General features: G+C 51.2%; 2 protein-coding genes across 3 annotated transcripts in view; both read right to left on the reverse strand.

The window, feature by feature from the left end:
* Positions 1-2,941: 2,941 nt before the first annotated feature.
* On the reverse strand, positions 2,942-7,821 carry Slc27a3 (solute carrier family 27 member 3). 2 transcript variants are annotated; one of them, XM_031374613.1, is made up of 10 exons: positions 6,989-7,818; positions 6,506-6,715; positions 6,141-6,299; positions 5,442-5,566; positions 5,000-5,194; positions 4,804-4,894; positions 4,486-4,684; positions 4,207-4,304; positions 3,974-4,104; positions 2,942-3,256 (listed from the first exon to the last, which is right to left on the reverse strand). In XM_031374613.1, exons 1-10 carry the CDS (start codon positions 7,605-7,607, stop codon positions 3,080-3,082), a joined length of 2,004 nt encoding a protein of 667 aa, XP_031230473.1. In that variant the 5' UTR covers positions 7,608-7,818; the 3' UTR covers positions 2,942-3,079. The 2 variants fall into 2 exon arrangements, with proteins under 2 accessions (XP_031230473.1, XP_031230474.1); XM_031374614.1 differs by lacking the exon at positions 6,506-6,715 and having other exon boundaries at positions 6,989-7,821.
* Positions 7,822-9,303: 1,482 nt separating this feature from the next.
* Ints3 (integrator complex subunit 3) overlaps positions 9,304-23,648 on the reverse strand; it is a 42,573-nt gene continuing 28,228 nt past the window's right edge. The window contains exons 10-30 of the mRNA XM_031374615.1: positions 23,218-23,409; positions 21,525-21,612; positions 20,996-21,075; positions 20,528-20,619; positions 20,091-20,197; positions 19,304-19,423; positions 18,867-18,996; positions 18,443-18,497; positions 18,091-18,194; positions 17,622-17,666; positions 17,321-17,440; positions 14,395-14,548; positions 13,399-13,467; positions 12,543-12,618; positions 12,098-12,211; positions 11,754-11,802; positions 11,110-11,277; positions 10,725-10,825; positions 10,462-10,534; positions 10,140-10,296; positions 9,304-10,029 (exon numbers count right to left, since the gene is read on the reverse strand). Coding sequence (XP_031230475.1) covers positions 9,952-10,029; positions 10,140-10,296; positions 10,462-10,534; positions 10,725-10,825; positions 11,110-11,277; positions 11,754-11,802; positions 12,098-12,211; positions 12,543-12,618; positions 13,399-13,467; positions 14,395-14,548; positions 17,321-17,440; positions 17,622-17,666; positions 18,091-18,194; positions 18,443-18,497; positions 18,867-18,996; positions 19,304-19,423; positions 20,091-20,197; positions 20,528-20,619; positions 20,996-21,075; positions 21,525-21,612; positions 23,218-23,409 — 2,172 coding nt within the window. The 3' untranslated portion in view covers positions 9,304-9,951. The remainder of the gene's footprint in view (positions 10,030-10,139; positions 10,297-10,461; positions 10,535-10,724; positions 10,826-11,109; positions 11,278-11,753; positions 11,803-12,097; positions 12,212-12,542; positions 12,619-13,398; positions 13,468-14,394; positions 14,549-17,320; positions 17,441-17,621; positions 17,667-18,090; positions 18,195-18,442; positions 18,498-18,866; positions 18,997-19,303; positions 19,424-20,090; positions 20,198-20,527; positions 20,620-20,995; positions 21,076-21,524; positions 21,613-23,217; positions 23,410-23,648) is intronic.

Genomic DNA, 23,648 nt, shown 5'->3' on the forward strand with positions numbered 1-23,648 from the left:
GGGGTGACTGAAATCTTCCAGCTGGAGGAGGTCGGGAGGGATGAGAGCCCGGAGCTAGGAAAATGTCAAGGTTACTTCCAAACGGTGAAGCTTTGCGGGCCCTGAAGTCTTAGTCCCATGTACCACACAAGCATTCGCAGACAATTTACAAAGATGATGGTGGCTGTCAGTGTCTTTGCTTGGAGACATTGAAAATTGAATTCCTAGAATTTTACACTTTTCATTTTTCTCAACCATCTAAAAATATAACACCCCCCCCCATCCCGCATTCTGTACAAACAAAAACAAAAAAACCAAACACCACACACACATAGTTTTCAGATTTCTATCTTGAGATGTGGTGCTGCCTCTCTGGCTGTTCCGCGCATCAAGGACACAAGGCCTTAAGTCCCCCATCCAGGACTTGCCAGCACTGGGAGGCTGGAGAGATGGCTCAGTTGATAGAGAGAAATGTGTGTTGCCTAGCTGAATGACCCTAATTCGATCTCCAAGACCTATATGGTGACCTATATGTTATGGGAAGAAAATGGACACCAGCAAGTTGTCCTCTATATCCACACTGTGGCTTTGCCCCTCCCCCAGTAAATAATTAAAAAAAAAAAAACAAAAACCAGCATGTAAAACACTGTGATTCTGTCATTCCACTTTGGCTTCTCAGGGTGGTGGACCATCATCTGAAGAAAGGACACCAGCCAGCAAATTTTGCAACTATGTCATAATCCTACTTAATTTTGTTTCATTGTTTTTATAAGAAAACCTAATTCTTTCTAATTTTATTTTTAGTTTCAATTGTGGTAAATAGAAACCTTAATTATTTTGAATTAAGGTGGCCTGAGGCAGGGAGATTCAAGGACAGTGTGGACTACACAAGTTGAAGGTCCACTGGGCTAGAGTAAGCCTCTCTTTGCAGGGAAAGCCTCTTCCACTGAGAAGAAGGCTGCCTGTAAGCTTTCCACTTTTATCGCTAGCTGCAGCCTCTGAGATAGCACTGAGCAATAGCTGGTCCTAAGACTGGGGACAGAGTCCACCCCTGCCTGGCTCAGCCTTCTGGACTGGAATCCCCTTCCCCGTCTATGGTTAAGTGCAGGCATCCTGGGTTTTACAGCTAATGTTCTACTGCAGAGTAAAGAGTGAAGTCAGCATTTAGGCCAGCCCTGTTCAGTAGAAATGTGTGAGCCACGGTGAGAAAAACAGGAGACACACCGAGTAAAGTGAATGATTTGGAAGAGAGAGAGTATGTGTATGTAGGGGGCAGGGGAAAGAGCACATGTGAGCCATGTAATTCTAAACGTTCTGGCGATCCATGTAACTAAAGTACCAATGTTTTAACAAGTCATGTTAACAAATAATGTAAAAAAAAATATTTATTTTGTCTTTCAAAACAAGTTTCTTTGTGTAGCCCTGGCTGTCCTAGAACTCACTTTGTAGACCAGGCTGGCCTCGAACTCGTGGAAATCTGTCTGCTTCGGCCTCCCAAGTCCTGGGATTAAAGGTATGTGCCACCACCAGCTGGCTAGAGATTCTGCTTTTGACTAACCATACTTCGATTTCTCTCTCATGTGGCTAGCAGCTATCCTAGTGGACAAGTTTGGGTCAATGTATGATTTCACAAGGCAGGAGGTGCCCACTTAGTTCTTGGGTCTAGAAGGCCCCAGGCAGAGGTCGTAGGAGAGCTGTCAAAGAGGAATTGCTGTTAGCCAGCTGGCACATCTACCTACCCCACCCAGCTTACATCACAGTGGTACTCTTCCTGGGGCAGATTGGAGAAGTGAGCAGTGAGCCAAATTACTATGAATCAGTCTATGGGCAGACTGCCCTCATCTCAGTTAGCTCTACCTTCACTGAGGCTGAACGAAGTCTGCTGTGCACAGGTTGGGATGCAGGCTTTGGATCACGAGGGCTGGCCGGCAGTACAGGGCCAAGCTTGAGAGGTGAGGCATGCTTCTTCCCTTTGCAAAAAACACTAGATAACCCTTCCTATTTATTTTAAAGGTTTGCGTGTATGTGCCATCATGTCTGTCCCTGGCGCCTGAAAAGGCCAGCAGCGGTGTTGCCTCCCCTGAAATGAAAGGCAGTTATGAGCTGCCTGAGGCCTGCTGAGAACTAGCGCTCAACAGGAGCAGCAACAAGTGCTCTTAGCCACTGAGTCAGCTCCTGCCTGATGGGTTAGGACCGCTCATGTTGGGGAGGGGTGTAAGAGGGGGAAAGAAAGCAAAAAGAAACAGCAGAAACACATGACCATGGCTCAAAACAGTGGCACCTTGGCTCCTGGAAGACAGAAGTTCATCACTTAATCTCTCCAGATGGTCTTCCCTACCCCCATTAGTGCACCCCTGCAGTCTCACAGCCTCACCCTAAGGGACTGTGGAAGGCAACAGCTCCACCTCTTGAAGTCTGTGATTGGCCAGGAGTCTTTTTTTCGAGGGTTTCTCTGTGTATCCCTGGCTGTTCTGGAGCTCACTCCATAGACCAGGCTGGCCTCGAACTCAGAAATCCACCTGCCTCTGCCTCCCAAGTGCTAGGATTAAAGGTGTGTTCCACCACACCCAGCTGGCCAGGAGTCTTAATGCTTGAGGACTCCCTTCCCCCTCTCTGATTGTCTTCCATAGATCACTGAATCTCCTTTTTCACCCCTCCCTGAGTTTGTTTTACAAGGTTGAGACTTCCAGGACCAGCCACACACAAGGCTGTGGTGAAGTGTGGGCAGGCAACAAGGGGTGGTATTTCGGAATGCCTCTATCTGCTTCTGCCATAGGAACCAATCCTTTGGGATCCTACAGCTCCAGAGACAGCAGTATAAATGTAAAAGACATAAACATCAACCAGCAGGGCTTCTCCAGGACCAACCAGGGTTGGAAGTGGTTATCAGAAAGGCTCAGTCACAGCTCAGGGCCACATAAGGTCAGGTCAGGAATGTGAAGCATGTGCAAGCTGCCCCACGGACACTTGAAGATGGGCCAGATAAGTTCCAGCTCTTTATTACAAAATAATGACTTCATATACAAAAGATACCCGAATCCCCCCCTGGTGCAGCCATGGTGGCCTGTGCCCTTAGAGCCCCTCCCTCAAGCAGAAGTTCTCAGATTCGAAGGTCTCCAGACAGGAGGGCACTGTATCGGGCAGGTGTGAGGGGCAGGTAGGCCCCTATATCCTGGTCCAGAACATAGAGGGGATCAGACAGGACACTGGGGTCAAAGCCCTCATTTGCCATTCTAACCTTCTGCTGTTTGAAGGTCTCAGTAGTGGCCAAAGACTCCTGGGGAGAGAAGGGTGCCTTCAGAGTTGTAGGAAATGCAGTTTGTCCACTCAGCTCAGATGAGTTGCCTGAGCTCTGTTTAGGGGCAGGCATGGGGGAGGGGACATTATATAAAATTAAGGTGAGGCAGCAACAGAGAAGAGAGTGAGCCAGGCCTAAAGGGGCAGGGGATAAGAAGGGAGATCAGTGGGTGGGACAACAGCTGCTGGCCCTCTGGGAAAGGACTTGCCTTGCAAGCATGCAGACCCGGATTCAAACACTTCAACCTGGGAAAAATACTGGGAGAAGGTGGGGATGGAAGCATCTCTGGGATTCACTGGCCAGCCAATCTAACCCAGCTCCTGAGCCTGTCTCATAGGAGGCAGCTGGTGCTCCTGAGGATGACACCCAAGGTTGTCCTCTGGCCTCCATATTCATGCACGTGCACGCGCACATACATATGCACACACACACACACACACACACATTCAAGACAAAGAGGAGAGGCGAGGAGCATGAACCTATCAGGGACGGTCCTTTCTCCTCAAGGAGTATCCTATGTGGGCTTCCTTTGTGGAGTTTAAGAACCACTACCACTGGTCTACAGAGTGAGTTCCAGGACAGCCAGGGCTACACAGAGAAACCCTATCTCGAAAAACCAAAAAATACAAAACAAAACAAAACCACTAACAGCTGTAGATACATGAATGAGGGGTTGGGGCAGGAGCAGCTGGTTACCTGGAGCCTGAGGAATCGAGGTCGGGCATACGGTGGCAAGTTCTCAGAAACATGGCTGTAGAGCCGCACAAGGTCCAAAGCCTGCGGGGGCCGCAGAGCCAAGGCCGCCATGCCCGCCCTGCCTTCGTGCCCTGGTGGGTGCAGAGACACATAAGCCCTTTGGTTCCTTGTGCCCAAACGCTACTCTGTAGGGTAGTATGCTGGTTAACCCCCCGTCTTTCATGTCTAAGCACCTGGCACCGTGACTCCATAGATGTTCACCTCCTGAAGGAAGTCCAGGGACTCCAAGACCTCAGCCACTTCGGTTGTGGCCACATTCTCTCCCTTCCACCTGTTGACGGAGCAGGGAGAAACTGAGAAGCAGGCATTATGAGAGTTTTCCTGAGGAGATAAAGAAGTTAGGGGAGAATGTTGCTGATGACGTCTGAGAAAGTTGGATGGGGTTGGATATGAGATGTGTCCCTGAGTTTGAAAGTCTGAGGAGCTTGGAAAGTTACAGAGGGATAGGATACCTGAAGGTGTCCCCGGTACGATCGTGGAAGTGAAGAAAACCCTGCTCATCACAGACCAAGAGGTCCCCAGTATTGAAGAATACGTCCCCAGGCCAGAAGACATCCTTCAGCAGCTTGCCCTGGGCCAGCTCCGGAGCCCCAGCATAGCCCAGGAAAGGGGACTGCTGGCTTACTGGGGCCACCAGTAGGCCTGGCTCACCTGGAAGAATTCCTGGGGTCAGGAGTGGGTTACTCACCCGGAACCCCTAGGCTCCACCCCTATCTCAGGTGCCAAGTTCAACCTTGCCTGCCAGCTTCACCCCCCACTCAAGTACAAACCTGGAGATGTGGCCATGCAATGCCCCTGGGCATTCCGAATAGGTTCCCCTGTCATGACATCATATCGAATCAAGGAGAAGGGGAAGATGTGCTGGGGAGGGGAGAGCCACACTGGGTCACGTTAGCTTCCGGAGCCTCTTCTCTCACCACCCCCCTTCTTCTCTGGGGAAGGGTTCTCGAGTCCACTCTGCCTCACCTTGTAAAGCCAGGAAGCACGCCCCACCGCGCCCTGCTGTCCCGTGTAGTTGAAAGTAGCCACGTTGCCCTCTGTCATGCCATACGTCTCCAGTACCTGCAGAGGTCCAAAGCGCCGCACGAAACGCTCCCAGGTGTCTGGGCGCAGCCCGCTGCCCACTGCCAAGCGCACCTTATGGTCACACTCAGCCTTGCTCTGAGGTGGCAAGAGAGAGGCAGGGGCTCCAGCACCAAGCTTCCAGATGGCCAGAGCGAAGCCCTGCTCCTTATTCTCCAGACCCTCCTCCCACTCTGCCACCTTTCTGCTTCCCTATGTGTCAGAGGTTTGGTTCAGCTGGGGGCTCCAGGCATAATGCCGTTTTCTCTCCTGGTTTGCCCTCTCCGACTTCCAGATGACAGTCCTGGTGTCTCCTGTTGTCTGGTCTGCTCTCTAGCCTACTCACCGGGGGCTGGTTGACGAGGTATCGGCACAACTCCCCGATGTACTGGAACACCGTCACCCTGTGCTTCTGGCAATCCTCCCAGAACTGGCTAGCTGAGAACTTGGGCTTCAGCACCACGGTGGCCCCTGCCAGGAAATGGGAGAGAAGGGAGGGTGAAGAGAAGACTCCAGCCACCACTGCTCACTCCGGGGACCTGCTGGGGTCATGTCTTCAGCAGGTCACGGTAGCCAATCCTTCCCCATTTGTGTTTGGTGACGCTAATATTCCTTTCTGGTTGACACAACCCTTCTCTTTTATTCTCTCTGATGTCTAGGGACTGTGAACCGTGCAGCCTCCGTAGCTGCTCAGCCTGTGGCTCTGAATTGTGTAAGGTTTCCTACTGTACCTGGAATTTCTACAGGAGGGGAATGCCTCCCTCTTTCTAGGACTCAGGACAACTCTCTGGCAAGGCAGGCATAGATGGTGCTTCAGCACTTGCTAGAGCAGTGACTCAGTGACTCTCCACCTGTGGGTTGTGACTCGGGTCCCATATCAGATGTCTACATTAACAGTAGCAATGGAATAATTTTATGGTTTGGGGTAGGGGGTCACTATACCCTGAGGACCTGTGACAAAGGGTCGCTGCATTAGGAAGGCTGAGAACCACTGTGCTAGAGGAACTTGTGAGAGACTGAATAATGCCCAAGGAGAGAGACTAACCAATGCCCAAGCAGCCCACAATGCCCAACAGGGAGCCAGACATGTGGTACAGTGGGAGTGCGAGGTAGATCACGTCTTCCTGGTGGACGCCACACAGCTGGTAGAATCCCTGGCACTGCAGGACCTTCAGATGACTGATTCGAGCAGCCTTGGGCAGCCCTGGAGGGTGGCAAGACGGGCATAGTCAGGGGAAGGGTCTAGCTGTGTCCTGGAAAAGTAGGTAGTTGGGGGACTGGAAGGAGAGAAGCTGTGCCTGGGATGGTGTCCAGGGTGACCTGAAAGTGAGAGAGGCCCCAGTCCTCTCCCCAGACCTTGCCACCCTCTGCCTCAGTATCTGAGAAGCAAGCATTGTATCCAGTCCTCACCAGTAGTGCCGGAGGTAAAGATGTACAGGCAGGTGTCCATTATGTTCTGGGGGGCAGAGAGGTACCCCGGCACTGGCTCATCCACTTGGGCTGCTGCCTCTGACAGCAAATTGCTAATTCCAGCAAGATTAGTTTCAGGGCCCGTCGTCCATAGGTGGAGCCCCATGGCTCTCAAGGCCGGCAGGTCTGGCTCCAGGGACTCGAGGAACTCTACAAGGGTAGGCAAACTAGGCTTCGAGGTTCTCCAGCTACTCTAAAGCCTTCACCACCCATCGATGTACACGGTCCTTGTGCAATGATCTAGGGTGAGGGTGGCACTGTGGGGATCCTACGTCTTGCCTGGGACCTGTAGTCCGACGGCTTAAGAATCCTTTGGGTTTTTAGCACATCCCTTCCCAAACCCAGGACCTCTTTCTTATCCCCACTGACTTCTGCACCTCGGGTCTAGGGGCCAGGCACGCCCTCTCCGGCCCGCAGCCTTACCTGTGGCTAGCACGAGCGCGCTCGCACCGCAGCTGCGGAGGCAGTGCAGCAGGGGCCCTCGGCGCAAAGCGGTAGGCACGAAGGCCGTGCGCAGGCCAGCTTTGGCTAGTCCGAACCAAATCCATAGGAATTCGGGTCCCGCTGGGAGGAGCAGCGCCACAGTTGCCCCCGGTGCCAGAGGGGGCGCGGTCGTCCCTCCGGCAGCCGCGTCTACAGCAACAGGCGCCACGCGTGCGCCTTCCTCAGCGCTGCCCCTGCCCGAGCCTCGGCGGCCCCCGACCCAGCCCCGTGCGCGCAGGAAGGCGCGAGCAGTGCGGTTGCTCTCGCGCTCCGCCTCCGCGTAGCTGAAGCGCCGCGCGCCGTGGATGAGGAAGGTGTGTGTCGGCTGCTCCCGGGCCAGGTGCGCCAGCCGCCAGGCCAGGCTGCATCCGCCCTCGGGGCTCTCCGGGTCGGCGGCCGCTGCGGCCAGCGCGCGTGCTCGAAGGGCCCTTTTGCAGCGGAGGGCGCGAACCGTGAAGGCCAGGTCGGCCGGCAGCCAGCGCAGCTGAGGCCAGAGGTCTAGCTTCAGCAGCAGGGGCAGCAGCAAGAGTAGGGGCAGCAGCAGCAGGAGGGCCGCCATGGTGCCCTCTTCCTCTAGTCCGTCCCAGCAGCTCACACACACTCCAGGTGGTCCTTCCTGAAACACTGAGCCCGCCTTGGGTCTGGCTCCGAAAACCCTTCTACTCCGGAACGTGGCGCGCGTGCGCCGGCACCCGCCCTTCCCACCCAGCTTCTGCGGTGTGGCGCGGGAGCCAGGAGTGCGAGTCGGGGGCGGCCCGGCCCGGCCCTCCCCACAACCTAGGCCCCGCCCTAGGCGCACTAGGTCCGGAATTTTTGACTGCTGGTGGCCAGCAGCCTGCTGGGGGCTGAAGAGGTGCCTACCCTCAACCCCCATGGCTGTGCATTTTCAGGGCCACATAAGCTATTGGCGGGCCTTATAGAGTCCTGGTCCAGGAGCCATTCATTCCTTTGGTTGTTCTTTGTCACCCATGATGGGATGGTACCACTGCTCCCTTCCCAAGGAGACTAAAGAATCTGGCCCCTGGCCAGGTCGGTTCTGCAAGTCTGGGCAAGACAGCCAGATCCAAGTGCTGCATCCAGTTACCAGCATCAATAGCAGCCCCCAGGGAATGGGTGGGGGAGCCTGAGAATTAAGTAGGGGAAAGGTGGAGGCCAAATCTGCCAGATTTGTGAAGAGGGGCCCTTCATTTTAGGCAAAGGTACAATAATGGGAAATGCTTCCCATCCTGGTTTTCATCGAGGCAGTGGAAACTGGGGATGGGAAGGGGGGAGAAAAAGTGGCCTCTGGTGGCTTAGGGTTTCAAAAGTAGTGGCTTTAAAAGGGCATGGGTTCTCAGAAGAGGAAAATGCCCAGCAGGCTCAATCAATGGAGTATGTGCACTAAACCTAGCATCACACCTCTCTGCAGCAAGGCATCAAATGCCCCTGGACAGGGACGCTAGGAGCACAATCTGGGGCTCTTCTCTGCTGCTGTATGGGGACAGTGAGCAGCCAGACTGGAAGAGCATCTCTTGCCCTTGGCAATTTGAACATTAATCCTTGGCAATTTGAACATTAATCCTCGCTCCTTCAAAACTCAACATGGAGCATCCTTTCCTACCAAAACTCTTGGAAATCGTGCACTTAATTAAGTGGAGGGCAAATATCAGCTTTTGGATGATATGGAGGTTTTAGGTGTGTGGATTATGTGCATGTTTGTGTATGAGTGCACTTGTGTATTCAAGGGGTGGAGGCCCATAGGTAGACATCAGGAATCCTAGATCATTCTCCATCTCATTCAACGAGGTAGGGTCTCTCAACTGAACCCTGAACTCACTGCTGATATTAGTGGAGCTGGCAAGCCATCTGACTCCAGGGACCCAGTCTCTGCCTTCTGAGCTCTGGGATCACAGGCAGGCCACAACATCAACGTAAGACTTACATAGGTACTGGGATCAGAACTTTGGTCCTCATGCTTGTGTGGCAAGTGCTTTATCTACTAAGCTTCCTCTCCCCACCCCATCTCCACATCCCTAAAGATGAAGTTCCTGAGAAACAACGGGCAAGGCTATCCTGCAAGGAGATGGTGCCAGCATCAGCTTCTGAGTGAAAAGGTTAGATGCCTGACTCACACTCTAGTGGGAAGGACACAGGAGAGCAAAGCCAAGCCCCTCCTGGAGACATTGTGTAAGGGGAGGGGTACAAGTAGAGACATCAAATTAAACAGAGGCACCTATATACACAGGATGAACATAGATGTCAACTCAGGCACAAAAGATGTTCTGGCTTGTTTCATTATCACTTAAAAACAATTTAAAACTCGATTATCTTTGCCAAAAGAAAAAGCAAAAACAGAACCACAGAAAATCAGGCCACCTGACAGTTCTGAGGAACTTGCCTCCGGGACTCCCCTGGGCTCTGGCTCAGCTTGAAGTGCCAATGCTGGGCCAACCCAAGCATCCCAGGTGCAGCAAGAGCCTCTCACGCTGCCATCGGGTTCTTTTCTGAAGGCTGTGGCATTTGCCCAGATGGGCACCGCCCACATCAGGTCAGATGCCCATTTCACACTGGTGTAATGACCACTGTCCACAGACTACAAATGTCTGTTCAGAACAAATGCAGACTGAAGGGAAGCAGGAAGGAATGCCCACTCATACAGCAGCTGCTGTCATCCCAGCTTCTCTGCCCAGCAGCCTCTTGATCACTCCCTTCTCTGTCCAAATGGCTCTTCGGAGACTTGGGGAGGAGCCAGGGGCAAAGGACTTCCACCATGATCTGCTTTTGCACAGCCTCTGGCTGCTGTGAGAACCTAGCAGTGGGAGCAGCAGTGGAGAGGGGGTGAACAGAGCTGGAGGCCCTGGGAAAAGAGAGGGGTGGGGCTGCATGGACGTTTCTCACGCTGGGGCAGGGTGGGAATCCAGGCCTCAGTCACTGTCAGAGCCCACAGCAGAGGAGCCTTTTCGTTTTCGTTTGGTGGGCTTAGGCTTTGTATCTTCTTCCTCCTGGAAGAAGTGAGGGAGCAGAAGGCCGTCACTAAGCTGGGCAGCAGCAGGCCGCACCCCACCTGCACCCATCACTCCCCACTGAGCACTGGCTTGATTGAGAGGCTCACCGAGGCACTGCTGGAGCCTGACTCTTCTTCAGCATTGGGGGGCTGGGTAGCGTTCTTTCGACTTCGAGGGCTGGACAGAGCTGCCTTCCGCCGGCTCTTGGGTGGCTTAGTGGAAGAGTCCTCATATTCCTCCGCCAGGGAGAAGAGGTCACTGAACCTAAGAGATAGGACAGGCTTTCTGAGAGAGGTATCCTGCCCAGGCCCCTCCCACCTCGGCACCTAAGCCGAGTCTGTTTCTCGGCTCCAGGGTCTTGCTGGTCATTAGGTTAATGCCTCCAGCAGACCTCTTTTTCCCCAAGGCCCAAAGTAGAAGGAACCTCACTTCATCTTGTGAGCTTCGTCACAGCTTGCCTGGACATGCTGCAGCGCCTGGAGGATTGGTGTCTGGCTAAAAACTACAGGAGGAAAGCACAGTTGATGCGTCAAGAAGATTATACATAGCACAGAAAGTTATTTCTTTTATGGGTTTGAGCAGTGGTCCTGGTATGTCATCCCTGCCCCAACTGGCTGTAGGGGATCTGAACCAGGGCAGCACATCCCCCAAATTGGCCCAAGAGGAAGGGAGCAGGAAGAAAGGCAGCATACAGTTCTGCTTGGTGTTGGCTAGGTTGAGTCTTAGGTTGTCCAAGTGTTCCAGGATCTGTTCCAGGGTCAGCTGGGCCAGCTTGCTGCTAGAGCTTCTTAGGCTACACGGGAAGGCAGAGAGTCAAATACTGTCTGCTCCTCCAGTGTCCTTCCTTAGGTCAAAGACAGTTCTAAGTGACACAATGCTGGTGAGGACTCAAGAGGATGTTCAGCTATGAGACTCAGGGCTGGTAGTCCTTCATGTCACATGTCTTCAGACCATCAATGTCACCCATAAACCAATCTTGTACAGGACTGGCAACCCAACATCCCTGGGCAGCAGTCACTGCAGACTGCCCTGGTGATGACCTACTGGGCTGCATAGGAGGCAGGGACTGTGGCCCACCTCTGTCTCTTGCGGGGAAGGCTGTTGTTCTTGATGAGCAGAGCCTTGATGTGCTCTGCAAGCAGCTCATCGTGCTTCATGCACCAGTGCCTCAGGATGCTGGTGGTGAACTGGTCATCAGGATGGCAAGGCCTGCTTAGCACCATCTTCACCATCTCCTCACTGGGCCTATGAATCAATCAATGTGCACACTGATGGCTTACCTTGGCAATGGCTACATAGTGTCACTTACTGATTTCCCAAACCCCAGCCTCTTGGCCCCTGTGGCTTCCTGCTCTCACATCCCTTTCCCTTTCTCTTTGGGCCAAAGAATGCCTGGTTCCATTCTCTGTAGAAGCCTGATGAGAAGTGAGATTCCTCCACTTCTGTGGTGCTGGGAAGCAATGCTACAGTCCCCTCAGGGCTCTTCCCAATGCCTCACTTTCTCTAGGGTCTTAGCAGCTGGCTCTTCTGTCAGGGTGATGAAGGCAGCTGTGGTCACTTGCCCCTGATCGTTCCCTTTTGATGTTCTGTGCCCACCTCCCACCTCTGAGATAGGGAAGGCAGACAGCCATGACCATGGACGAAAGCACAGCCAAAGGAGCAAGGCCCAAGAGCCTCAACATAGGCTGGGAGGTTGGGACACAGAGCCACCAAGAACTCACTTCTCTCTTCGGAGCTGAAGCAGGAGACAGGACAGGGCCTCTGGGTGCTCTGTGGGGAGGAAAGAGGTGTTCAGGGGAATGTATCACTTCAGGAGAAAAAAGTACCTCTTCCACCTCTCCAGTCAACAGCCACCAGAACAGAAAGAACAGTCCTGACCAAGAAACAGGAAGAAACTACCGCCTCAACGCAGCCTTCAGCTGCCAAGGCCTGGTTCTCTGTTCAGAGAAGGCCTGTAGGGCCATCACCAGAGCACAATATGTCTTGGTGGTGAGGGGACTTTGGGTTGTCTCAGAAGCGTGAAGTTTTCATCTTCTCTCCTCCCACAGCCCATCATCCTACTCACCCTTGTATTTGAGGTGCTGGAGAATAGGGATAATGGTCTCCAGAGGGATGTTGTGGGCCAGGAAGAGCTGCCAGGCACAATACTGTTCAAAGGTTTCCCAGTCTAGGCTCTGAACTGAAAGAGACAGAAGAAACCCCACTGTCTGTCTGCTGTCTCTTACACACTATGAGTGCCAGCCCACTATCTAGCAACATCCCAAACAGATGGAACCAAATCTAGATCCCGTCTGTTCCCAGACCACATGGACTGCAAGTGTCTCTAGAGGATAGCTACATTCCCAGCAAGCCCAGGGCTGGAGAGATGAGGGGAAGAAGCAACGCACAGACATCAGATGCCATGATACTCTACTTTTCCACTTCCTACCCCCACAGCCTCTTTCCTGTCGCTGCTAAACACAGCTGATGTCCTTTCCTCTCCCAGGTCCCTGGAAGACCTAGTAACTTACTGAGTATGTTAAGGACTGAGTCCTTCCGGAACATGACCAGGTTCCCCATCATCACATGGCAGACCAGCTCCTGGAGCTAGGCAGAAGGAAACATCAGACCCGTTAACTCTAAGAGAGTTTGGCCAAAGGGCAAGAGGGTAAGGCACAACACAAGATTCTGAAGGGTGAAGGGGTTGGGTACAACAGCAATAGGTTTGCAGGGGAACGGGCCTGTTAAAGAAAAAACTACCCATACCCTGATGTTAAAGAGAGAAGAGGAATCATCCCTATCTGGTGAACTAGGCCTGGAATGAGAAGGCCCTGGGAGGCTGAGCTCTGACCCGTGTGGGCAGGGAAAGGCAAAGGAAGGACTCTCAATACTGAGTCCCTCTCTGCATGGGAACTGAGTGGCCACGAGTAGAAATGACACCCACCCCATTCAGATATGGACCTATGGAAAACTACAATTTGTAGGGGCCCTGTGCATGGGGATGGTCAAGTAGAAATGGCCCAAACACTTTTATTATGAGCTAAAGAGAAGACCAGGTAAGAGCAAAACACATGAATAAGCATGCATGCACACACACACACACACACACACACACCCCTACCTGCCCACCCTCAGCTTTCCCTACGCAAACAGGAACTTCCAGAGAACATGGAGAAACATCAGGGAGGGTGGGCTTGAGCTAGCCTCTCGTGAGCTTTGCTTGCCCTTCCTAGCCCTAATGGCCTAAGTGGTACCCACATGTAGTGGGAGGCAGAGTGCCTGAGGAATGTGGGCTTTCCTGTACAGGCCTAGAGAGGGAGCACAGACCCTCATTTCCCAAGTCCTGCCCTCACGGCCTTATTAGAAATGTCAAAGCTCAATATTTACCTGTGCAGAGTCAATAACGGCCACGATCATGTTCAGTAGCTCTCCACTCCTCAAGGTTTCATCTGGAAACTAGAAAGACAAAGGGCAGGAATGTGGGCTGGACCCATAGCTTTCATGTAGCCCGCCCCACTCCTTATCACAAACCAGGGTTCTGGTCCTATACAGAACCAAACAGCTACAAATCTGGGAATCTACGCCTTGTAAACCCCAGGTTTCAGTATCTGTGTATGTCCATCATGATCAGACTGTGTTTGAAAGGAGGAATGGTGTGGGGGTGGGGTGGGAGGGCTGAGAGATAAAGCCAGAGCAAGGGATAGGCAGGTTCTCATGCAGAGAAAGATCAGGGACGGGGATACCACTATACGCCTGATCCCTCCAGGCCTGGCTGTGATCACAGTTCCTCCTGCCATGCCCATGCCCTGAGCCTCATTTCCCTCTTCCTGGGAACGTCTGCCAAGAGGAGGAAGAGCTGATACCTCCTCCTGTATCCCAGCTCTGAGAGAAGATCTGAAGTCCTCAGGGAAGTGAAAGTGAGCCCCCACTACAGAGGATGGGCCTTTTAGTCATTAAGGAAGGCTTGGGAATCTTTCTGGTTTAGGGGACCCACCCTGGCCCAGAAGATAGAGCTAAACCTGAGAATCCAACTCAGTAGGTAATGACTCACATTACACATTACAGATGAACCAGAGTAAGACTTTTGGGACCTTGAAAAAAGCTCCAGCTTATAACAGAGATGAAGGAAGAGAGCCGTGCTATGGGAAGCAGTGACCACTAAAGTAGGTGGGCACATGGGCAACAACTCAAGAGTATACAGTAGGAGTCAAGCAAGGTGGCTCACACCTGTACTCCCAGCACTTGGAAGGCTGAGGAGGGGGATCACTCACTAGTCTATAGTGAGCCTGGGCTTCACAGTGAACTCTTAAGCCAGTCAGGGCTACAGAATGAGACTGTTTCAAACATCTCCCAACCCACATGGACCCTCGTGGAGGCACTGACCTCTGTGTAGATGGAAGGCGTGAGATGGCACAGCAGCCGCACATCATCCTCTTGGCAAGCCTTCATGTCCATCATGAGGCAGGTGTGCAGATCACCCAGCTGGGTAGCCTGGGCAAAGGACTCGTACAGGTTCATCTTCCCTGCGGCGGCTTTGCTGCAAAACCAGTTGAGCCTAAGCCAACAGTGCAACCCAGCCCCAGGGCCTCAAACATCCCCAGGGGGTGCCCATTCTACCTTGCAAGCTCAGTGCTCATGGACAACCCCCCCATCTTCTCCAAGAGCTCAGCAATTTTGGGGCCAAGAGACACTTTTCCTCCCCCAATGCTGGCTTTTGTTTTGTGTTCCTTTTTGTTTATTTAGATGTGACCTCACTATATTGCCCTGGCTAACCTTGAACTTGCTTCATTATGTACACCAGGCTGATCTTAAGTTTATGGAGATCTACTTGCTACTCCCTCGCAAAGAAGCTAGAATTAAATGTGTCCACCACTATGGCCAGCTTCCCCAATGCTCTAACCATCAGCAGTGAGAGGAATGTCTCCTGAGAGCAAAGGGAAGGACTCCTGTCATGTCAGAGAAGCAACGACTGACACTATGTACAAAGCCTAAATAGAACTGAGGCTTAAATGTAATAACTAAAACCATGTGTCTCAGACAACAACACTCATGAAGCTGGGCCTAGTGGCACACACAGCCCTCAAAAGGAGGAAGCAAGAGGATCTTTGAAGGCTTTGAGAACCTGTCTCAAAGTGAAACAAAACCTCCAAGCAAGCCAGTCAGTGCTTGGGAGGCAGAAGAAAGAGGATCACGAGTTCAAGGTCATTCTTAGCTACAAAGCAAGTTTGAGACCAACTTCAGCTACTTCAGACCATCTTAAAAAACAATAAACTAAGCATGGTGGTGTACACTTTTGATTCCAGCACTCAGGAGGCAAAGGTAGGTGGATCTCTGAGTTCTACAGAGTTGAGTTTTAGGACAACAAGAGCTAACCCTGAGTCTTTCTCTACACAGAGAAACCTTGTTTTAAAAAAACAAATAAAATAAGCAACAACAAAACAAAATCCCAAGGACTGGGGTAAAGATCAATGTTGGTACTTGTCTAACATGGGCTTACTCCTCTTACCACAAGAAAATGAAACAAAAGGCCAGATCACAGCATATGTTAGAGAGCACATCAAGAAATAAAAACTCTTACATTACTGGGGATGTGAAGAAGTTGTAGCTACTTTGGAAAACAGTTTGGTTACTCCTCACCAATGCAAAAACAAAGTAACTACATGGCCCAGTAGCCAGTGCAGTTCTTGTCCTGGGTATATATCACACACTGAAGAATATATATATATGCACACAGGAACTGTAAACTGATAATCAAAGAAACTGCATTCACAAATGTACAAAACAGACATAAAAAATGTTGCATATCTATACATTAAAAGACAACCAGCACTTGGGAGGCAGAGGCAGGTGGATTTCTGAGTTTGAGGCCAGCCTGGTCTACAGAATGGGTTCCAGGACAGTCAGGGCTATACAGAGAAACCCTGTCTTGGAGGAAAAAAAAAGGCATCCAGCAAGGGATAAACAACTGACCAACAAAACACACCAGACACAAAGATTTGAAAACACTATTCTAAGCCAAAATAAGCACATGTTCCACGTGAAGCATTCAGAAGAGTCTTATCTACAAACTGACAGATACTGCAGTTCAGTGGGTGCAAAGTCCTAGGCAAAAGGGAGAATGGTAAAGTGGCTGCTTGACAGCACAGGTTTCTCTCTGGGATGATGAAGGGTTTTTAATTAGGCAGCAGAGATAGTAAGCATTCAAGAGCACGTTAGAAACAATTGAATTGAGTCAGGCATGTTGGTGTACACCTTTAATCCCCAAACTTGGGAGGTAGTTGAGTTCCTTCCTGATCCCTCTACTTCTACCTCCAAGTCCTGTAACTACAGAGGCGTATCATGACTCCTAGGAGAACTGTATACTTTAAAGGGTGAGTTTTCCAGGCCTTGTAGAACTGGCCTGTCATCCTAGATACTTGGGAAGCTGAAGCAAGAGGATCACAAGTTCAAGATCTGTTTGTGCCACTGAGCAGGCTTAGAGACAGCCTGGCAACTAGTCTGTGCCTAGTAGTGCATGTCTACAATCCCAGCACTTAGGAGGATCCCACAGCAGGAGGATCAGGTGCTTGGACCAGCCTAGGCTACACACACACACCACCAAGAGCAGCAAAGAGGCTGAATATACAGCTCAGCAGCTCCATCCTCTGCTGCCAAACTGAACAAAGACAACCAGAAAAGTATTCAGTATATGTCCTATTTTGATCCCCTCAGAGCTCATGTGTCTCCACTCACTGCTGCAACTGAATCTTTTTCAGTCTTGAGAAAGATCCCTCCTGCTTCCACCTCCAAAATGCTGAGACTGCAGATTAGAACCTGAGAACACTGATGGATTCATGATTTGATGGCAACAATGGAAGGCAGTGGAAATTTCCTGAAGCCTGTGGCCTAGTTGGAGACACTGGGGCATGTATTCAGAAGGTATATTTCTGGCCCATCTCTATCTCATTCTCTTCTTACTGTTTTGAACTGAGCAACTTCCTTTGCCACCTGCCCACTGCTATGGTGCTCTGTCTTACTGCAGGCCTAAAAGAACGGATCCAGTGGACCCTGGACAGAGATACCTGAAAGCAGGAGTCAGCATAAACCTTCCTCTTTAAGTTTCCTTCAGTGTGTCACAGTGATAAAAAGCTTACTAACACAAGATGTATGGGCCCTGGGTTTAACCCTCAGCACCAAAACAAACAAACAAAAGATAGTGCTGCTGCTGATAACCAAGAGGGGAGGGGGTTGGTGTGGTGTGCATGTGTGAGGGAAAGGCTGGCTCTCTGGGATGCCCCAACTCCATGTAGAAGATAGAGACCATACTCACCTTGCCCTCAGGTAGTAGAGCAGGTGGTAGCCGATCTTCGGTTGCTTTTGATACAGCTCAGAGAGAAGGTCCAGAAGCAGCGAGAAGCTGCTGTTGTCCTCCTGCATCTGGCACAAGTTCCTAGAGGGGACAGAAGGGTGTCACCTAGCACAGCCTATCCTAAGGTATGAATGAGACAGAAAGCATTCTCCACACACTGAATACCCTTTCCTCCCTAGAGAAACCCCAGAACCCAGGACCAGGACATCTGTGCACTGTCAGGGAAGGTGGAAGGCAGACAGCTCTTCAGCTATGTGCTTACCTAAATATTAGGTACAGAGGTTTCCCTACTGATTCCTCCAGGGACCTAGAAGAGGAAGGCTGCATGTGAGAAACTACATGAAGGGAGAACACCTAAAGGCGGGAAACATGGAAGATCTGACATCTAGTCTATTCCTTTCCTACCAAAGGCAAACTTCCTACTGCTAGTGCTTTGTAACAGAGAAACAGGTTCCCAACACAGACACACAATCTGAGGAAGGTCTCCTCACTGCAATGAGACTCCTGACTGGCACAGTCTAGGCTAGGGACCAATCCCTCCAGAAGCAGCAGAGCTTGGGCATACTGGCTTGGCAGCAGGCATGGAAAGACAGGGCAGGCATGCTGGTCTACTGCCCAGTACTCTCAGGATCCATTAGTCTTCGTAAGCATGAGACACCAAGTAAAGAGGATGGGGCTGGAAGAGCGCACTCTGGCTTCTGAGTCCCCGGGTATCAGAGGGTGAGCCTTACTCTTCAGTGACCTCTTCAGGTAACACCTCCCCTCGAAAGTGGGCCTTGAAGAGCTCCTGTAGGCAGGATGCCAGGACAGACAGCTGCTCCGAGTCAAAGTCTTCCTGGGTGACAAGAGGGAGGAGGGACATCATGACCCAGACCCAAGCTTCACTGACCCCACCTGCCCAGAACCTCTGCTGGGCCCTCCTGTGTCGACCTCCTGGAGCAGCTCACTCCTGCTCCCTGCCTCAGAAGGGGTTCATCTGCTGAAGGGAGAATGGGAGCTCAATTCCCACTGAGGCATGCCTGAGGAGTTGAACGCTGGGAAGGCTTGTACTGCTTGGTCCCTAAGGACTGGGTTCCCCCTTACCTCAAGGACCTGGTCCACAATTTCCTGCATAACCTCACACTGGGCCTCTGTATCACTGTAGCATGAAAGTGAGAGAAAATTAGTAACAGCAAGGGGCGAGCCACATCCCAAGGCACACACACGCACATGCAGACCCACAAAGGAGCTGCGAGTTCAGCTCAGAGGGGACTTCTGGACAGTATATGTTGCTCTGTGGGCAGGGGCCCAAAGAAAAGCAGAATCCCCACTTGCTCTGCCCCAGACTCTAGAATACAGAGAGCGGGGGCCCCAAGGTGTTAAGGAACAGGACTACCCTATTCCCAGCCTGTGCATCCTGACATCAGCCTCAACTTCCCCTCCACCCCCCACCATCCACCCACTTCATCTAGGTAGTAGGAAGTGCCTGGACTGGGCCTCCTGGGGTGGGAGCAGGGTTTGTACCCACCTTCCCTTCTGTAGCTGTAGCACTTTGTCCCTTAGGGACTCATCCAACTGATCAAGGTAAGGGGTGACATCAACCGGCTCCTCTACAACAGTCTCCTTGATGGGGTGGAAGCGAAACTCTCTCTTCTTCCCTGAGGATGGTTTGTCAGACTTTAGTACCAGACACAGTCCCCATGACTACCTGCTCCCTCCTCAGAGCTCTGGCAGTGAACCTGTCCTCTCAAGGTGCTGAATCCCTGACTATGCACATGTCCCAGCTCATACCTACAAATGGGCAGGACCACTCTACCCTCCTGCCTTTAGTGTCAAATGCTAAGTTCTGTACCACTGAGCCTCACCCAGCATTAAACAAAACTCATGCTCATGGGCAAAAGAGGTAGGCCTGTGAGACAGGCCTCTTGGGCTGCCACAACTCACATACTCCCAGGTTAGCCTTACCTTTGCTATTAAGATCTTCCTCATCATCACTGAAGGCTGCCTCTGCATTGTCATAGCAACTCTCGTCCTTATCTGATAGATGGTTGTCCATTTCCATGGAAACAGGCTCTTCAATTTTGACTTGTAAGTAAAGAGAAAAAAGATTCCTGATAGCCTCCTATGTTCCCCAGTATACCTGCTTCTGGGAAAGAGACTAGTGGGCAATTAGGAGAATACAGAGTTGATGCCCTAAATGGTACACGGCTGGAAGGAAGGACAAACTTGCTTTCTCAAGCTCCCTGTGACCTACCCAGAGGAAGGGACAGCATAAGGACAAAACGTTTTCATGTCAGTGCAAGCTAAGTGACGACTGAGGCACAGTCTTTCTCTGTTCTGAAACAGGGGCTTGCGCATCTCAGGCTACCCCTGGTCCCCTCATCTTCCTGCTTCCACCTATGTGCTAAGATTATAGGCACACATCACCATGCTCAGCTCTGGGGACATTTATCAGTGCTCTTTAATTTAAAACCAAGTTGGAAAGTAGTGCTTGGCTTAAGCCCTTATTCCAAAACAAAAAATTATGGCAGGCAGTCTGGCAGTTGGCAGTCTGCAATGGGAAACAAAGTGAACATGAGGAGCTCCGCTGAAGGGCCTGGACTGAGGACTGGGATGAGAGGCGGACAGGCAAATGTCAGGGACACGAGCATCCCATGAAAGCCTTGCATCACTGAAAGAGCACCAAGGGAAAAGTCAGAGAGCAACAGCAGTGAGAGAGAAGTCAATTAAGGCTCTGTGAGGAAGTCCATACCTTCCACAGGAGGGGAGGGTGAGCTGCAGAACTCAGGAAACTTCTCTCGAAGCATGGACCGAAGCTCTTTATCCAATTTAGGGTTGTCAAACAGCGGAGCCAAGTGTCTAGTAGAGAACACAGATGAAGGTCAACATCAGACATGATGCTCACTGCTCACTGCTAACTCAGCATGGACACAGACATGTCGGCCAGCACAACTGTGCCACCTTCAGACCCTTCAGAGTCAACGGGGGCAGGCAGGCCTTTGAAGCCTATGGTAGTATGAGGACACCAGTGTTTCTGCCCATCAGTAGAAGGTGAAGCCAGCACTTTTTACAGCTGTCAAGGGAAGGAGTCAGTGGTGGTGTGACTATCTGAATGACATCTTATCTAAAGCAGGTGGGACCTAATGAAAAATGAGAGAATCCCCTACCCCTAACACACAAATTCCTTACGCCAAGACTCGTTTCTCCACAATGTGGTTGAGAGAAGAAAAGACACCCTGCCGAACGTGGCCTTCCAATGGCGGGTAGAAGTTCGGGATGATCTGCAAGGGAAGAAGTGGAAGGAGTAACTATAGTGCTCTGCTGGACTAGAAGTAAGAAGCTGCTTTGGTTTTAGTCAAGGGGGCTAAACGTGAGATAGTACGGCTGCAGAAAGGGCTGCAATGGTCTGGGTTACTCCAGGCTATGAAGACAGAACCCTTGGACTAGGCCCAGCTGTTCCTCAAATACATTAGCTTCTATCTTGAGTCATCATCTCATCTTGCAGTTAGAAACCTTCTGGTAGCAAGGGTCAGTCCCACGGGAGACAGTGTCTTCTCACTCAGATACAGGATTCCAGGAGAGCACACTGGGAGACTCATAGGGAACTCACCACTGCTCTCTCAGGCCAGGTCAAAGGGAGTCCTAGCTAGCACTTACTCGGCACATGAAGTCCAGGAGCGTGGCAGTGATGGCTGGGTGGGGCTTCATGGAGTGATGCATGACCAGGATAGCTGGCTCTGGAGAGTGTGAAATAAAAATAAACTGTTTGCTGACATCAGACACTACCTCCACGTCAGTGTATGTGAAGCCCCTCGGAAGTTCTGTGTCTATTCCCCCAACTCCAACCAAGCACGGAAACTTCCCGAACTGCACTCAGTCCTCACTTATCTCCTTTCCTGGACCAGTAATCAGCTTGGAGAAAAAAAAAAAACAGGGCAGACTTCCTCTGCCTAGGCCCTCCCACTCAGAGCTCAAGGCTACGGGGTGGGGGGGTGGGAGAGGCAGCAGCCATTAGTTGACCTCATCAAAGCCAGTTTCCCTCTAGGTCAAGGGAGAAGAAGGGAACTGCTCCTAGATAAACCACCTCCACCCCATACTACCCTGAGAATGATGACTGCTGTCACCAGGACTCACAATGAGGGGCTGGGGGATGGGAGGGTGGTGCTGACTGGTCCTAGTCACATACCTATGTTCATAATGCTATCCTTTTCTGGGCTGAAGAATAGCCAGTCATAAAACAAAGCCAGCTTGGCATTGGAGGCGGCAACATTGGACTGGAAAAGAGAAGGGGAAAGGGCTAGTTCCATCAATCAGCTCCATCTTTCCAGAGCCTGGGGTAGATTCCAGGGCCCACCTGGCTGGTCCATCTTTGAAATTCAGTTCCCAGTAAAAGATGGAAGAACCTATCAGGTAGAGGAGCACATACATCCTTACATGGAACAGGGCTTTTCCTGTAGTGAGCAGAACACAGGCCTAATCCCTGTTAGGAGAATAGCATGGGCACACTGATAAACTGTGAGTTGAGGTAATGTTTACAGTAGCCTGCAGCTGTCTTTGCTGAACAAGCAGGGCACCTCCCTGGAGACCCCTAGGAATGGCCTGCTGCCTGAATCAGCACATTCCAGGGACACCATAAAATGGGGGAAGGATGAGAGATGTTTAAGAACAGTGTCACTCTAGCACAGAAAAACACACTCTGGGAAGGAAATGGCTCCTTTAAAAATTCTTTGTGTTTGGAGGAAGAAAGTATCCAAAGATGATACCAAAACTTATGGAGTGAGGACCTAAGGCACCTTCCTACACTGACAGAAGTTATGGAGTGAGGACCTAAGGCACCTTCCTACACTGACAGAAGTTATGGAGTAAGGACCTAAGGCACCTTCCTACACTGTGACAGAAGTTATGGAGTGAGGACCTAAGGCGGTGGCCCTAACCTTCCTACACTGTGACAGAAGTTATGGAGTAAGGACTAAGGTAGTGGCCCTCCACCTTCCCAACACTGCGGCCCTTTAGTGCTGTTTCTCATGCTGTGGTGACCTCCAAACATAAAATTATTTTCTGCCTCATAAGTTTATAACTATTTCATAACTGTAATTTTGCTATTATTATGAATTGTAATGTAAGTATCTGATGTGCAGGATATCTGATACGTGACCCCTATGGAAGGGTAATTCAATCCCCAGAGGGGAGTCTGGAGGTCATGGTGGTAAAGAGCTCTTGCAAAGCACTTTAGGCTTTGTTTCAACACCAACATGGTGATTCACAACCTGTAACTCCAGTTCCCTCTTCTGGGACCTCCCTCTGGCTGGACCTCCACCAACATAGACACACATATTCAGCATACATACATACCATACCACAAACAGACAAACAAACAAATAAACTAAAGAGAAAGAGGAAAGCCCTGAATCTGAATAGGAAACTATGAGAGAATAACTACATATGGATTCTAAAAGCAAAGAGGAAAAACAGAGGGAGGCCTCAGAGACTCAGGGACCCAGGGAGTGACTCCTGGAGAATCCAGACTTTGAGCTGACATAGGTGGTGCACACCTAATTGCAGAGCTGAAGAGGACTATAGCTCAAGGCTAGCTGGAGCTATATAGGAAAATCGAGTATCAAGCAGACAGCAACAGAAATCAAACTTTGAGAGTGGGGGGACTTGACAGTAAAGATGATGATTAGCCTAGTCAAACCAAAGCAAGCCTAGATCAAAGACTGACTATCAGTTTCTAGAGACAAAGGGAGAAAGGATAAGAGCCTGAAAGGCCCACTAGCATTCAGACAGCCTTGGAATGAGAGGTGGCAGAAGCCAAGGAACATGCAAGAAGAGGCACAGCTCACCACCCAGCAGCCTCTGCCCATTGCCTGGCCCTTTACCGTGCATGTTGTCAGGAGCCAGCCAATGATGGCCCATCGGGGCAAGATATCAGAACTCAGCACTTCATTAGAGGGGTGGACTACCCCACAGATGTATCGAATGAGGTCACAGCGCAGAGACTGACTGTCAGGGGTTGAGAGGTACTGGCGCTGGAACCAATCCTGGTATCGCTTTTGCTGGCCAAACCGCACCTGAGGGTGGAGGAAGTGGAAAGGAGGGTGGGATGATGAACAGAAGGAGACTGGAAGCCTGACTTGGATTCGTGTCCTTCTGGCAACTGCATTAAGCTCATTTGTTTCTCCCCCCCCCTTCCTTCCTTCCTTTCAAGACAGGGTTTCTCTGTGTAGCCCCAGCTGTCCTCGAACTCAGAAATCCGCCTGCCTCTGCCTTCCAAGTGCTGGGATTAAAGGCATGCGACACCACTGCCCAG

Source organism: Mastomys coucha, unplaced genomic scaffold (genome assembly GCF_008632895.1).
Source record: "Mastomys coucha isolate ucsf_1 unplaced genomic scaffold, UCSF_Mcou_1 pScaffold16, whole genome shotgun sequence".
Lineage (NCBI taxonomy): Eukaryota > Metazoa > Chordata > Mammalia > Rodentia > Muridae > Mastomys > Mastomys coucha.

What these genes read in the sequence shown, in the direction of transcription:
- Slc27a3 (XM_031374613.1), bottom strand. Translation starts at nt 7,607, where the DNA reads ATGGCGGCCCTCCTGCTGCTGCTGCCCCTACTCTTGCTGCTGCCCCTG. An exon ending in TGTGGGCTGCTTGGGCATTG is followed by an intron (nt 5,567 to 6,140) that starts GTTAGTCTCTCT and finishes ATTTCCTGGCAG; the next exon opens with GGGCCACCGTGGTGCTGAAG. An exon ending in CTCGATTCCTCAGGCTCCAG is followed by an intron (nt 3,257 to 3,973) that starts GTAACCAGCTGC and finishes TTCTCTCCCCAG; the next exon opens with GAGTCTTTGGCCACTACTGA.